The sequence below is a fragment of the Juglans microcarpa x Juglans regia genome, chromosome 1S (genome assembly GCF_004785595.1).
Source record: "Juglans microcarpa x Juglans regia isolate MS1-56 chromosome 1S, Jm3101_v1.0, whole genome shotgun sequence".
Classification (NCBI taxonomy): Eukaryota; Viridiplantae; Streptophyta; class Magnoliopsida; order Fagales; family Juglandaceae; genus Juglans; species Juglans microcarpa x Juglans regia.
The window spans coordinates 16710314-16726299 of NC_054595.1; the positions used below are offsets into that span (position 1 = coordinate 16710314).

The following is a 15986-nucleotide window of genomic DNA, read 5'->3' on the forward strand; positions in this document are numbered from 1 at the left end:
TATGGATCATACCACAATTTCATATGATAAAAGTCAATAGTTGTTGAATTGACTTGTCTATTCCACAATTCCTTAATTCGATGACACCCAACCTTATCTGCCTTAAAGGACCTGCGGCTTGACCCGGCCCATGATTGGGTCCTAGTGTTCAAAATAAATTGGGCCAACACCGCAATCCAATAACAATTTGGACTTTTCGAGCCTTCCCAAGTTTGTAGGCCCAACATCACACTCAAAATGATTCTGAATCTTTTCGGCCTTAAAGACCGTGCAACCTGTCAATTCCCATAAATTGGGCCAGAACTGCTGTTTAGATCCAGTAGCATCGACAATCAAATCCACTTCTTTTTGGGGCCTTCTAGGTATAATGGCCCAATATCACACCCGAAGCAATGTTTCCGTATTATGATAGCAAAGAAACTATATCGGGCTTGTTCCTGACTCCGAGCTTCCTTCCACCTATCGATCAAAGGCCTTCCAGAGACTGATAGTTCCTTTCCAGACTCTCTACCATTCCCCTTCGGTCACAGAGAGAGAAGAAAAAATGGAGGGAGATTGAATAATCGTATCTCCTCGGGAGAAGAAAGACAATGGAAGCAGATATGTGCTTCGAGTGTCTCCAGCGCCGAATCGAGTCAGATTTCTCTGACCGGCTCGTTTTCTCCTATGGAGTCTCTGACTCCCACTCCGCTCTCCCTCTCGGCTCTTCTGCCGTTGTTCAGGTCCCTCTCCACCTGTTTACGTGTGTGTGTGCGCGTGTCAAATGGCTCTCTGTCTAATGGAATTTGGTGTTGTGGTGGTGCAGATGTCTAATCCAAATGGTGACGGCTCAGCTTATCAGTTTATCTTGGTGTATATTCCAACTCATTACAGTAATTGCTTGACCAAATACGTGTAAGAATTTCTCATCCTATATTCTACATACCAATTCCAAATTTCATTCATTCGTTCTTATTTCTTTCCCAATTTGAGTTTAACTTCCTTGTTTGGCCTTCATTATGTTATTTAAACTAATAACATTTTTCTTTTAAATTCTTTATGTAAGTCTGTACCCTAGAACAATTGGCTAAGGGAAAGACGGAGAAACTTTTGAAAAAATGGAAATAAATATGTTCGTAGATGGTATATGTAAAAGCATTAGCTACAGTAAGTTAAGTATATAATAAAAATAATTAAATTTATCTATTTCCAAACTTTTGAGACAAGTCATGATTTTACACGGTATCAGAGCAGAGGTCCCGAGTTCGAACTTTGACTCTGCACTATATTCCATTTAATTAAATATTTTACGTGTTGGGCCAAGTCACTGAGGGGGAGTCTGACCCACACGTGAGGGGAGTGTTAAGAATATAATATAAATAAATTTTTTTTTTTATAAGAAAATATGTTATTAATCCACATAAATAGGCAAAGCCTTGGTACACAGGGAGTATACAGAGAAAGCCTAATTACAAGCTAAGTGCTGCGAAAAGCAGCATAAGAGTCGTTAAAAGATGTTCTGTTCATTACAATAGAAGAAGCCCAAAGTAGAAGGTATGATAAAAAAAAGTCCCTAAACCCTTTTGGTGTGCGCTCCTTGTCCTCGAAACAATGACTATTCCTCTCATTCTATGTGCACCACATTAGGCAAAGAGGCACCATCCTCCAAATAGTCACGATCTGCCCGTTACCCCGGATTCCTGTCCAGCATGCTAATAATTCTATCACCCTTCTAGGCATTACCCATGCTATACCAAGCCTTGTGTGAATATCATCCCATAAAGCCTTAACTACTTCACAATGAAGAAGTAGGTGATCTACTTATTCGCTGTCATGTTTGCACATGAAGCACCAATTTGTTAAGTAGAGGCAACGCCTTCTCAGCTTGTCGATAGTCAAAATTTTCCCCTGAGATGCTAGCCAACCAAAGAAGGCCACTTTAAGGGGAGCATTACTCCATATGCACTTCCAAAGGAATGCATTGGGAGGGTGGGGCGATAATACCTTATAGAAGGATCAGATTGAGAAGTTTTTGTTCCCTGTAGATGTCCAAAGCAAGTGATCCTCTCCATCTGCATGGAAGTCCAGCGCATATAATGCATTGTAGAAATCAGCAATATCTCCCATTTCCCAGTCATGTGCCGCTCTAATAAATCTCACTAACCATTGAGTGGAGTCAAAGGAGGAGGCCATATTATCAACAACTACAGCGTCCTTATCGAACCAATCCTGAAAAGAGAGGGAAAAGTGATCTTCAAAGCAACATCGCCACACCAAGTGTCATGCCAAAATCTGATACCGCCATAACCAGTTTCCTAGGAGAGCATTGTTGAAAGTTCTCAATTTACAAACCCTCAAACCACCATTGGACAAAGGTATGCATACCTTATCCCACTTGATCAAATGAAATTTTTTCACGTCCTCAAAACTGCTCCAATGGAAATCACAAAAAAGCTTCTCCAGTCTATGCGCCACACCTGTAGGCAAGGAAAATAGAGATAGGAAATATGTCGGGAGATTGGAGAGTGTGCTCTTAATTAAAGTGATTCCGCCACCTTTGGACAAGTCTCTTCCAACTCGCTAGTTTGCGCTCGATCTTCTCAGTAATCCCATCCCACATTGCCTTGGATTTATAAGGGGCCTCCAGAGGCAGTCCAAGGTACTTGATAAGCAAGGATGACACCTTACAGCCCAAAATGGTAGCCAAGTTGCTTAAATTATTAACCGGGCCAACTTGAACGATTTCAGATTTTGATAGATTCACCTTGAGACCAAAGATAGCTTCAAACCAGAGCAAGAGGGCTCTCAGGGAGCAAATCTAATTGGGATCTGACTCACAAAAAATCAGCGTGTCGTCAACAAAAAATAGATGGGAGATTGATAGGTTACCTTATGAGGAGTCGCCTACAGAGAACCTCGAGATGAAGTTTCTATCTGCCATCCCTTTCAACATTCTACTTAAAACATCCATTACTAAAATGAATAGGAGAGGGGATAAAGGGTCCCCTTGCCTCAAGCCCTAAGAGCTATTGAAGAAGCCTTCGGGAGTGCCGTTAACCAAAACAGAGAATCTAACTGTTGTGATACAATGCTTCATCCATTGATACCACCTTCCCCATAGTCGTACCTGCCAAGTATATACACAAAGAAATCTCAATTTACATGATCAAAAGCTTTCTCCATATCCAATTTGCATAAGATACCTGGAATGCCAGCTCTGACTCTACTCTCCAAGCATTCATTAGCGATAAGGACCGAGTCTAGTATTTGCCTTTCTTTTACAAAGGCGTTTTGGGACGTCGAGATGATCGTCCCCATGACAGCGCTCAACCACTGGGCTAGCACTTTGGAGATGATTTTGTAAACCCCATTCACCAAACTAATGGGATGAAAATCTTGCACCTCCACCAACCTTGCCATTTTCAGAATAAGGGCGATAAATGAAGCATTGAGGCTTTTCTCAAATTTCCTAAAAGAGTGAAATTCGAGAAAGGCCTTCATGATGTCCTCCTTTTCGGATCTAGGGCCTTGTCTTTTTCCATCCCCTTTAATACTTTAAGCACCTCCTCCTCTTCAAACGGTCTCTCCAACCAAGTTGCACTTGGTGGATCAATAGAATCAAAAATCAGCCCATCTACGTTGGGCCCCCAATGATGTTGCTCCTTTAGGAGCTGGTCATAATAGTGGACAATGTGATCCTTTATAGCTACTCTGTCTGAAAGAACCCTCCCTTCTGAATGAAGAACCTCAATGGCATTGGTTCTTCGATGGGAATTAGCTACTTGATGAAAAAACTTTGTGCACTTATCCTCTTCCTTCAATCGAAGGGCCCGAGATTTTTGTCTCTAGGATATCTCCTCCATGAGTGTATTTTTTCCAACTTAGCTACTACAACCATTTTCCTTGCCTTCTCATCAACCGGGAGGGCCCCAGTCACCTTTTTTTTCCTCAAAACACTGTAGTTCCTTAAAAAGGTTAATGCTTTGGTCATTTAAGTACTCGAAAACTTTTGTATTCCATTTTCTCAGGTCATTTTTCAAGGCTTTAACTTTCTCGGCTAAAACAAAACTGGAAGTACCCAAGATCTGATACGAGGACCACCACAATCTAATCTTATCTGCGAGCCCCTCTACCTTCAACCACATATTTTCAAATTTAAAGTATCTCCGCCCTCGTGGAGGCCCTTGCAATCCAATAAGAGTGGAAAGTGGTCCGAGCAAAGCCTGGGGTGGCGTTTTTGGCATAGGTTGGGAAAGTGTGCCTCCTAGGAAGGAGAGACAATGAAGAGAAATGATATTTGTAGTCATGGAATGCGCAAGCGCCGTGCACTCCTTTAAAAAAAGTGAGTAAAGATGAGACCCACATGAAAAAATTAATTTTTTAATAATGGATTCTACTTTTGTTTTCTAAAAGAGTACACGATGCTTGCACAATCCATGACTGTATCTAGCATTACTCGACAATGAATCTGTCCAGCCTTGACTTTGCCCTCCCATTAGACCAAGTGTAGTCACCCCCTAGCTAGAGGTAGGTCAATCAAGTCCAACTTGAAAATTAAAGCTGAAAAGTCGGTCATAGCTGACCCTGAGCTAGAAGCCCCCGACCTTTCGCTCGCAAACCGAGTGATGTTGAAATCACCTCCGATGTACCACGGGCCATCCCACCAGATACACAAAGCAGCGATCTCATCCCAAAAAAGCTTTCTATTGTTGTCGTCGTTAGGCTCATAACTCCTACAAACCTCCACCCAAAACCATCATCCAAACTTGTGAAAGAACATGCTACTCCAAATCTCCAATAAACTCCTCCACCAAATCAACTACTCTCATGCCCCCTGAAGCGCCCTTTGAAGCAAGGCTAGTCCATCCCGCATAAGGACAATTCCATAAACTACTAATAATCTTCCTGTTGATGTACTTCAATTTAGTCTCCTGCAAACAAATAATGTATGTCTTCCAATCCCGTATTAAGTTCTTTACTCTAAGGCATTTGTTCAAGTTATTCAAACCCCGAACATTTCATGAAAGGATCTTGGGCTTCATGGGTCGCCTAGGCCCTGTCATTATTCCTCCCCCTGCTAGTGCTTCATTCCCTTGTTTCATAATTAATGGAACAAGATAGCCTCTTAAGCTCCCTTTCTTTTTTAGAGGTAGATCTAGCCAAGAGGGGTTGTCCTACTTCAATGGCCGTAAGTAGTGCTTTAAATTGATCCTCGAATCCTTCACAAGAGATCCCTATGCAGTGCTGGACTTCATCAACCTTCTTTAGTACCCAATATGACTGTGGATCAGTCCATAGAAGCGCTGGAGGCAGAGAACAAATAGGATCGGGGTTGTCCCCAGGGTCCCCCAGTTCAGAAAAGGGAACAATATCTCCGGACACTTTGCAAGCCAAGTATAGACCTGACCCAATTGATGCCTCCTCGTCTGAGAGTGCCTCATCTTCAGAAGCAGTCTCCTCTTCTTCTTCCACTGTACATAGAACCCTGGAAGGGATCTCAGTTGCTATCATCGTGAGAGGTCCTAGGCCCTCGGTTGCGTGGGTCCTGGAGGGAGCCTCTAGAGGTTGTGGGAATTGGAGTCCAGCGAGGGCTTCAACCAGCTCAGGTGAGGCCTCCACCTCATCTTTGCCATTTACTCCCTCCAAGGCCGAGAGGTGGTCCAAGTTACAAACCGTGAGGGCGCCTAAGGAGGACACATCATGTTTGACAAGGTAAATATAGCCGCGCTTAGAGTGCTAGAGTTTGGATTTCTATTCTAATGTGCCTTTATGTGTATGGTTTAGTCAAAAAGAAATACTTGGACAGATTCAACGAACTTCGATATCAATGGAATAAAAGATTCCTGTAGTTGCTGTGTGCTTGGATATCTGCATTTGTGAATGTTTTCTCCACTTTTATAATTTTATTTTATTATTATTATTTTTTTAATCTTTTGGACTTTGGTTGTAATTTGTAATTTCCTAGCTTGTAATTAGGTGTTCTCTTTTGTATACTCCCTATGTATGTGGGTTATGCCTAATTACTTGGTTTAATAATATATATATATATATTTGTTAGCATAGCTCTTGTATGCTTCATGTGTATTGGGGCATACTCCTCTTTTTCATAAAATGATTATTTGCCTAAACAAAGAGTATGTTCGTAGGGAGTCTATCAAGTAAAGAATGCAAAATTTTAAACTCTCTTTTTCTTTTACAGAAATGAATATATTGAAGAAAATCTTCAAGAAAATTGTAGTAATTGTGGGATTGATAATATTAGTCAAGATCAAGCGGATGTCGCCATACTAGAAACTCCGAGTGATAAAACTATTTCCGATAGTTCTACATGTAACCATTCTGCTAGGTTCTCTTGCTCAAGGATAATCACTGCGTTGGCCTCTATTGCTCAAGTTCGGATTTGTTCCTACTCTGTTTTTGAAGAGATTGTTGCCAACTACCTGTCTGGGTCTCTGGAAGATCACATTTTGTGTTCACTTAGTCTCTTGGTTGAAGGGAAAGCTTCAGGGCGAGACAGCATAAATTTTCTTGGTTTACTTGGGATACCATCATTTCAGGAGAATAACTTTCCCGGTGCCCTGAGGCATCCAAATATAGCTCCTGTTCTTGCAATTCTCAAGACATCTGGCTATACTAATTTGGTGCTTCCAAGAGCACCTTACACCTTGGAAAACATTCTCCACTATAGTCCAAATGCTTTAAAGTCTGAGTGGCATATAAAGTTCTTAATATATCAGATACTTTCTGCCCTGGCTTACATTCATGGTTTAGGGGTTGCCCATGGTTATATATGCCCATCCAGTATAATGTTGACTGATTCATGCTGGTCTTGGCTGCGGATTTGTGATAAGCCATGGTTAGGATTCAATTGTAGTACAAGACATAATGGGCATACTGATGCTACCCCTGCAAAGATAGGTCGCTGCATAGAGGGTTGTCCATCTCAACGTCTTTATGCTGATTTGAAGCTTTCATCGTCTATAGACTGGCATTCTGATTTTAAACGATGGTGGAGGGGAGAGATGAGTAATTTTGAGTACCTGCTCATCTTAAATAGATTAGCTGGGAGAATATGGGGTGACCATACATTTCATACGGTGATGCCATGGGTGATAGATTTTAGCACAAAACCTGACGAGAATTGTGATGCAGGGTGGAGGGATTTAAGCAGGAGCAAATGGCGGTTGGCAAAAGGGGATGAGCAGTTGGATTTCACCTATTCAACATCTGAAATCCGCCACCATGTATCAGATGAATGCCTTTCTGAATTGGCTGTGTGCAGTTACAAAGCAAGGAGGCTACCTTTGAGTGTTCTACGTACAGCTGTTCGTTCAGTATATGAACCCAACGAGTATCCTTCTACTATGCAAAGACTCTACCAATGGACCCCTGATGAATGCATTCCAGAGTTTTTTTGTGATCCTCAAATTTTTAGTTCTCTTCATGCTGGTATGACTGATTTGTCAGTACCTTCATGGGCAGGTAGTCCTCAAGAGTTCATTAAGTTACATCGTGATGCTTTAGAAAGTGGCCGGGTCTCACGCCAAATCCATGATTGGATTGATATCACCTTTGGGTACAAAATGTCAGGTCAGGCAGCCATTGCTGCCAAAAATGTTATGCTGTCTTCTTCAGAGCCCACAAAGCCAAGGTCAGTAGGACGCCGACAGCTCTTTACTCGACCACACCCTATGCGTCAAGATACTGGCAGGAGAACATGTGATGGTGCCAATGGCTCAACTACGCATCAATGCCGACCAAATGAAGTGGAAAGTGAGGAATCTCTCCTCTTTGAAACTGCTTATTTACAAAAACTGGAAGAAGCATCTGCCTTTGCTGAACATGCCAGGCATTTGGGTGCTCCCTATGGCTTCCACCCAGAATATTTTGGGAAGGATGTCTCTCCTGCAGAGGAGCCACCAGGTGAGAGTTCCAAGGGAAGAATGTCTATGCTCTCTGACATTGTCAGAAACAATGGAGTGCCTTTTGGTATTGATCTGAATTATCTTCTTGAGCATATTGAAGTTGAGGGTGAAGGTTCCATGGGATATCAAGATTTCCTACTCTGGAGGCAGAGGTCATCTTGTATGAGTATTTTTTCTGAAGATGCTGCAAAAGACATATTCTCTGTAGGTTGTGTTTTGGCAGAACTGTTTTTGAGGAAGCCATTTTTTGATTCAACTTCACTGGCCATGTACTTGGAGAGTGGCATATTACCTGAATTGATGCAGGAACTTCCTCCTCACACTAAAGTACTTGTTGAAGCATGCATTCAGAAGGACTGGATGAGGTATTGATTTTGTTGTTTCGACCTAAAATATTATTGTTTTTCTTTTCCCTGATAAGTAATAAAAATTTCATCAAAGAGCATAAAAGGTGCAATCCAATCAAGTACACAGGTCATCTGCATAATACTGCATGTTCTTTATAAGTACATATAATACTATATGTTGTTTCATAGATAGTAAGCATACGCTGATTATGTTTCTAGAATGCGTTTTAACTCTTGTTTTTTTCTGCTTTCTTTTGGCTGGGGGTGGGGGGTTTCTTATATTTCTTTGTGTTTGTGGCTTTGCTCTTTTGAATGTAACTGAGGTTGAATTCTCTTTCCTATTCATCAGGAGGCCATCTGCTAAAAGTCTTTTAGATTCACCTTATTTTCCTGCAACCATTAAGTCATCATACTTGTTTCTTTCTCCACTTCAACTTCTTGCTAAAGATGTCTCCCGTCTTCGTTATGCTGCGAGTTTTGCAAAGCAAGGAGCCCTCAAGAAAATGGGAACATTTGCAGCTGAAATGTGTGCTCCGTACTGCTTACCGATAGTATTGACTTCTTTGTCGGATACTGAAGCTGAATGGGCTTATATATTGCTGAAAGAATTCATAAAGTGCTTGAATCCAAAAGCAGTGAAGGCATTGGTCTTGCCTGCTATTCAGAAGATTTTACAGGCTAGTTACAAACTTTTCTTTTTAAAAATTTGTTTACTTTATAGTCTTTCTTTTTCGACTTCCAATTCATTGAGATATTAATTTCAGACTACAGGTTATTCTCATCTGAAGGTATCGATTCTCCAAGATTCATTTGTGCGAGAGATATGGAATCGAGTTGGTAAACAAGCATATCTTGAAACTATACATCCTTTGGTCATATCAAACTTGTGTGTTGCTCCTCATAAGCGTTCAGCGGCTGCTGCTTCTGTGCTGCTGATTGGTTCTAGTGAAGAGCTTGGAGTACCCGTTACAATTCATCAGGTTAAAGTTGTTGTGTGAAAAAAAGGAATTCAAGTTTGCTGATCTATTTCAAACTGCCCGTTTTTATTTAGACGCCTGTAGAAACACAAACACCAAACACTATTATATATTTCATTACTGTTGTAGCATACTAATTTCAAGTTGCATACTAATTTCAAGTTGTTGAACCAGACAATCTTGCCTCTGATTCAATGCTTTGGGAAAGGCCTCTGTGCTGATGGAATTGATGTCCTGGTTAGAATTGGTATTCTTGGTTCTTGGGTCATGTTTATGTTGTCTTTTTCTAGAATCGGCATGTTCAGCCTTTAAGAAACTTTTATATTTTTATTTTTCAGGTGGCCTTTTAGGCGAGATTTTTATTGTCAAACAGTTGCTACCATTGCTTAAACATGTTATTCATGCCTGCATTGAAGTCTCATATGCGAAGAAGCCTGAGCCTGTCCAGAGCTGGAGTGCTTTAGCTCTTATTGATTGTCTTATGACATTAGATGGCCTAGTTTTATACATGTCAAGGGAGATGGTCGTAAAGGAGTTAATTGATGTATGTGATTTTATTCTATTTTTGTTTTATCTGACCATTTGGGCAACGTGTGAAGACTTAAGAGCTAACAATTGCACATCTCTTGTGATTTTGCAGGATCGGAGTTGCCTTCATGTTATGATTCTTATGCAGAAGAGTTTGGAATTTGCAGTGCTTCAGGTGCTTCAAATTTATCTATTTGTTTGCTTTGGGTGCAGTCACACATGCTTTAGTAGGTTTACAGGACCTTATCTTGTTGCTTGTCCTATATAACATGTAGTTGCCCTCGTAATACTTGCATCAAAATCGGGAAGAACAAATTGATTGATTATTGTGACCAGATCAGTTTCATTTCTGCCCCAGCTCTTCTGTAGCATGTTATACAAAACAATAAACATGCACATGCCTATAAAAAAAGTACATGTTTGTGCATGTAAATGTTTTACGCTGATATAACACATACTATATGGATGTCAGATTTGTGACTCTTCCAACTAAAGATGAACTGCATATGAAGACCAATAAAGCAATAAGGCATTTGCTTTTTCTGTGCATCCAAGGAGTAGGTGTGCTATTTCATGGGTTGAAAAGATCATCTGAGATTTTCCTTGCATTTCGAATCAGATCTTCAGGGTGTCACACCTCATATTGCTTCCTTTAATGCTTGGCTATTGTTGTCTTAATGGGTTTGTAGGTAGAAAAAAATTAATTTCGATGTTTCTTTAGAACTTAATTCAATCAATCATTGAGACTTCCCTTACTCGTGTTGTAGCTTTTAATGGATTGGTTTTGTAATTTCATTATAACCAATCCTCTTTTCCATTTTTTGAATCTCACTAGCCAATTAATTAGTCCGAAGGTGTCCAACAGTGCAGTATTCCTTCTTTTTGGCCAGGTTGCTGCTACGACTCTCATGGCTGTTTGTCAGCGGATTGGACCAGATTTGACCGCATTGCATGTTCTGCCTCAACTTAAAGACCTATTTGATGAGCTTGCTTTCTCACGTGAAATTAGTGAAGGGCCTGCTCCTCTTGTGAGAAGAAGCTCGAAAGTTTATAAACCCAAAATTGATGGGGAGGCTCAAATCGAAAGCCGTATGGACCTAGCGTGAGTGTTGATCACATTTCTCAACACCCTATTAAAAACTTTGTTCGCAATGAAATTTCAATTTCAATCAAAATTCCTGTCTCCTATCATCCTATGAGTATGTAGAGAATTTTCTTGCACATTTGCAGGTTGATTCTGTATCCTTCTTTTGCATCTCTTCTTGGTATAGAGAAACTTCGACAGTGTTGTGCAACATGGTTGCTTCTTGAGCAATATCTTCTACGGTCTCATAATTGGAAGGTATGGGAAGCTTCATGATTCTGAGGGCAGTATCAACACGAGTTTGTTCACGAATATTTGTGTCGTACATGCAATTTTTTTTTAAGATTCAAAGTTTGTTGTTGATATGAGTTTGTTTGTATGAGGTTTTGTCTCACACAAATTCTTTTACTTCATATTTCTGAACGTGTTATGATTCAGTGGGAATATACAGGAGACCCGTCTCGAAGTGGCTTGGAAAGTGTAATCCTTAAGAGACCTCTGTTCGGCAAAGGCTTGACATCAGAATACAATCCTGCTAAGCTGTTACTTAATGGGGTTGGATGGTCAATTCCACAATCGCAAGGAGTAAGAGGTGCCAAAAACTTGATTCCTCAGAGATGGATTAATGAAGTACGTAAAAATCCAGTTGAAATTGATGCATCAACATCAAACCTTGTGAAGCTCGAGCCATGGTTTTGGTTCCCTAGCCCAGCTTCTTGCTGGGATGGGCCTGATTTTCTTGGGCGTGTAGGGGGTCTAAAAGATGAACTTCCATGGAAGATCAGAGCATCTGTTATATACTCGGTCCGTGCACATCATGGGGCATTAAGATCTCTAGCTGTTTGCCAAGATGAATGTATGGTCTTCACTGCAGGAATTGGCCCAGGATTCAAAGGAACTATTCAGAAATGGGACCTGACGAGAATTAATTGTGTGTCTGGCTATTATGGTCATGACGAGGTATGTTTCAAGAAAATTTTGTGCTTTGAAGGAAATGTTTTATATATGCATTTCACAGCTATATATTGTGGTTGTGTCTCTGATTGCTTTACATCTTTTAGGTTGTTAACGACGTCTGTGTCTTGTCGTCTAGTGGAAGAGTTGCATCAAGTGATGGAACTATACATGTTTGGAATAGCCGAACTGGGAAACTAATATCAGTATTTGCTGAACCCTCGGTGGATTTCACACATCTTGCAAGCCCTTTGTCTCCTGTTTCAAAGATTAATGCTGAACAGGCCAATATGCTTAATTCCAATACACTATCAAGTGGGATATTGACTAGTGCCTTTGATGGGAGCTTGTATACTTGTATGCATCAATTAGAATCTATTGAAATGCTTGTAGCTGGAACTGGAAATGGTTCTCTCAGGTGAATATATATGTTTAGAAGTGGATTGTGTTTCAACCTTATATAAGGTGAGAAAATGTTCCAGAGCAGTTCGGGCTTTGATCTTTTCTTATACCATACAGGTTCATTGATATTTCCCGGGGTCAAATGCTTCATCTGTGGAGGGGTGATTCTGTTGAATCTGGTTTCCCTTCTCTTATTTCTGCATTATGCTCCTGTGGGCCTGACACCACACAAGCTTGTGGAACTCGTGCTTCGCCGTCTTGGATTGCAGCCGGTCTAAATACTGGTCATTGTAGGTTATTCGACTTGAGGAGTGGAAATGTTATTACCTCATGGCGGGCTCATGATGGATATGTGACAAAGGTATGATTAATTTGCCAAAAAAAAAAAACCCATGTTATTTAGAATTCGAGTTTTATTGACATTATTACATCCAGTTGGCTGCACCAGAGGACCATTTGCTCGTTTCAAGCTCTCATGACAGGACTTTACGAATCTGGGACTTAAGAAGGTAATTGCAAAACTTATCTGTTTGATAATGGTTGGACTATAATTTACTTCTCGAAGTTTTTCTTCTGATAATTACTTGTTTTATTACTACTAACGGATACGGATTCTTATACTTAATCAACTACACCATTCATGCATGAATGTTCCTACCAATCTCTTCCATCAGGTGGCCATCAGCTCTAATATCATGTATAGAGCATCCAACCCAAAAGCTTAAGCTATTAGGTGAAGATGTTTCATATATAGAGCATCCAACCCAAAAGCTTAAGCTATTAGGTGAAGATGCTTCATTAGTGCATAAACTTATTCCAAAGTCGACTCCCACTGAATGTGGGACTTTTTAACCAGCTTGGGCATGCACGTAGACATGCTAGTTGTGCAAAGCAACCCTCTTTCATCTTCAATAGTTGTGTGAGTACAAGCTCTAGTGCCCAACTTGCTCTCGTTACATAATTTGCATAGATGTTCCAGAGCTTGCACAAGCTCTCTGAGAGGTGAAGATGAAGGGCTGTACTTTTGTTCTTATATTGCTTATTCAGCATTTTAGATTTAGATATTTTTCTAATACTAGCTGTAAGATTACACCATGATTTACTTATCAAAAAAAGATTACGCCATGATTTTATAAAAGACGAAACGTAACATCTATTGAAACAAATGGCATTCTTTAGCTCTTTCTCACCAAATCACCTCTCTGATTTTTCCTTGCAGAAATTGGCCACCTCAGGCTACTATTTTCAAAGGTCACACAGATGGGGTGTCCAGCTTCTCTTTGTGGGGCCAAGATGTTATAACGATCTCCAGGAATAGGATTGGTCTTACCTCTTTATCTAAATCAGCTGATGAGGTACGTAAATAGCAGCATATTCTTGGTTAAAATGCTTACATGTCAGGTGTACAATAGACTAGTAGGCTCTCTATTGCTAATTTGCTATGACACGATATTGAAATATGTTTTTTCTTTTATCAAATGACATTCTCTCACAAATATTGCTTTAATTACATTTTCCATTTTATCATGTTTTAAGTTAGAATATTGAAGCTTAATCTTATATGCTTGTAAATTCTCAACTGGGGGGGGGGGGGGGGGGGGGGGGGGGGGGGGGGGGGGGGGGGGGGGGGGGGATAGATAATGAACTAATTCTTGTTTAGGATTCTCTAAAACCCTAGACACTATTAGGTAACAACTACTTGCCCTCGTTTTAATTGAAAGGATGGCATTTTTGTAGTAATATTATCCATCTTAGAATCGGTTCTTCAGGTATAGGTTTTCCATATAGTTGTAATGGATGTTTGCGATTGTCATGCGGCAGGATGGGCATCTTCGGATCATGCCTCAGAAACTCTACTTGGCGGATAATGGAGCAAAAAACTTGTCGGTGTTATCGAGTATAAGTATTCTTCCCTTCTCGCGGTTATTTCTTGTTGGAACTGAAGATGGTTATCTGAGAATCTGTTGTTAGATACATGTCGATGCTTCCTCCAAGAAGAAAGAAAAAAACCGGCTTCATATTTGATACAATAGGCTCTGGAATGGGGATTCAAGTTGCGCAACTTACAGCATGTTAAAGGTGTATATACTCTTCTCTTACAGTTTTACCCCCAGGTGAGTCATTTACAGTAGGAAGAAGTTTTTAGGGGAGTGGGAGTGGGAGTGGCTGCAAAAGATCTTAATCAGAGAGATTGTGTGGGTTTTGTGCTGAAATAAAATCTGTGTGATTTATGAAAATGATTCTTGTTCGATTCAAGTAAAATGTAAGATTTTTGTTTAGTCATCTCTCAGGTCTCTTCCGATTTAATGTGCACACGACTTAATTCAAACGAATTCTTTTTCTTTTCATTTGTGGGGTTTTTAGCTCTTCACATGCAAGCCAACTGAAGAAGTTGAATATTTATTAGTTAGGAATAATACTCTGCGATATGATTTATTTAGAAATGGGATTCCTTGTTAATTTTTTCGTCGTTGATAACCGAAAATATATGGCTTCCACTGGTGACTCTTTATTCTTCTTCTTTTCTTTCTTTTTTTTTAGTTTTTTTTAATAATAAGAATTTGTTGTTTATTATAAAAAATATATATATATTTTCTATTTCTTTTCAAGTTCGGTTTTTTAAGAATTAAAGTTGACACATGGCAACTTATGATTGGGCCTTGGTTTTTGGTTAACGTTGATGAACAAGAAAATTAAGTCTTAATTCTAGTTATTATTGAGAAATAATATTTGTAGTCTTCAAGTGTACAAATTTCGTACACTCTTTTTGAAAAAAGCAGATAAGACTCACATGAAAAAATTATTTTTTAATGATAGATCCTATTTTTTTCAAAAGAGTATACGGGATTGCGCAACTTTATAATTATATCTAGTATTACTTTTTATTTTTAGAACTTCAAAAAATGCAAGTTTATTATCTAGGGGTGAAAAAAAAAAGGTAAACTAGAAAATCGGATCGAGGTACTGGTTTCAATTTTTTCAAAATTAGTTGAAATCAGTCCGGTTTTAGTTTTCATTTTTCTAATACTGGATTGAATTAGACCAGACCTGTTCATATATATATATATATATATATATATATTTTTTTTAATTTTTTATATTATATAATATATATGATCATATATAAAATAATTTTATATTATATGCTAAATTGTTAATTAATATAACATTAAATTTTAAAATCTTATTATTCATGTATAATAATAATCTAATAAGATAAAATTAATATGACATTTTATATAACATTATCATTAAAAATTTTAATTTTATAACATAAAATTTTAATCTTAAATATGAACATTTGGTTATAAGATAAATACATTTTATGGCATGATAAATTATAATATATATTCTTTTTTATAAATACATTTCTATACATTGATCATATATACTTATATAAAGAGTGTATGTAACTATCATATTATCACTATATCATTGGAAAAATAAAAAAAATCGAACTGAACCGGACCGGAATCGGTAAAACCAAAAGTACCGGTTTAAGGGTATAAGTGGTGCGATATCGGTTCTTCAAATCTCAAATTTGATGAATATCAGTTTGATTATAAAATATGTCCAAAATCATCGGAGACTTTAAACCACGCCGATCGAAGTGCGAAGCGGGTTGGGAATTACTTTTTCTCTCATTCTAGCCTGTTGTGTGGTTTTTTCAACATTAACAGGTTGTCTATACAATTTCAAAAAAAATAAATGAATCTAACTTTCTCTCTTGTGGGCTTATCTGTGTTTTGATTATCTGCATGTTTAGGAATGCGGTGGGTCATTTAGCTTT

The 15986-nt window shown here is 39.0% G+C and overlaps 1 protein-coding gene across 1 annotated transcript; it reads left to right on the forward strand.

The window, feature by feature from the left end:
- The first annotated feature begins 434 nt into the window (after positions 1-434).
- On the forward strand, positions 435-14544 carry LOC121246057 (protein GFS12). Its single transcript, XM_041144040.1, has 16 exons — positions 435-722; positions 806-894; positions 6179-8269; positions 8601-8928; positions 9016-9231; positions 9403-9475; positions 9567-9772; positions 9869-9931; positions 10647-10858; positions 10987-11098; positions 11279-11800; positions 11902-12212; positions 12314-12557; positions 12632-12705; positions 13416-13551; positions 14018-14544. Exons 1-16 carry the CDS (start codon positions 591-593, stop codon positions 14165-14167), a joined length of 4959 nt encoding a protein of 1652 aa, XP_040999974.1. The 5' UTR covers positions 435-590; the 3' UTR covers positions 14168-14544.
- The last annotated feature ends 1442 nt before the right edge of the window (positions 14545-15986 follow it).

Excerpts from the sequence above, each read along its gene's own strand:
- LOC121246057 (XM_041144040.1), top strand. The coding sequence starts at position 591 with ATGGAAGCAGATATGTGCTTCGAGTGTCTCCAGCGCCGAATCGAGTCA. Across the intron at positions 9,476-9,566 it reads TGATGTCCTGGTTAGAATTG|GTGGCCTTTTAGGCGAGATT; the intron begins GTATTCTTGGTT and ends TTTATTTTTCAG. Across the intron at positions 9,932-10,646 it reads TGGAATTTGCAGTGCTTCAG|GTTGCTGCTACGACTCTCAT; the intron begins GTGCTTCAAATT and ends CTTTTTGGCCAG.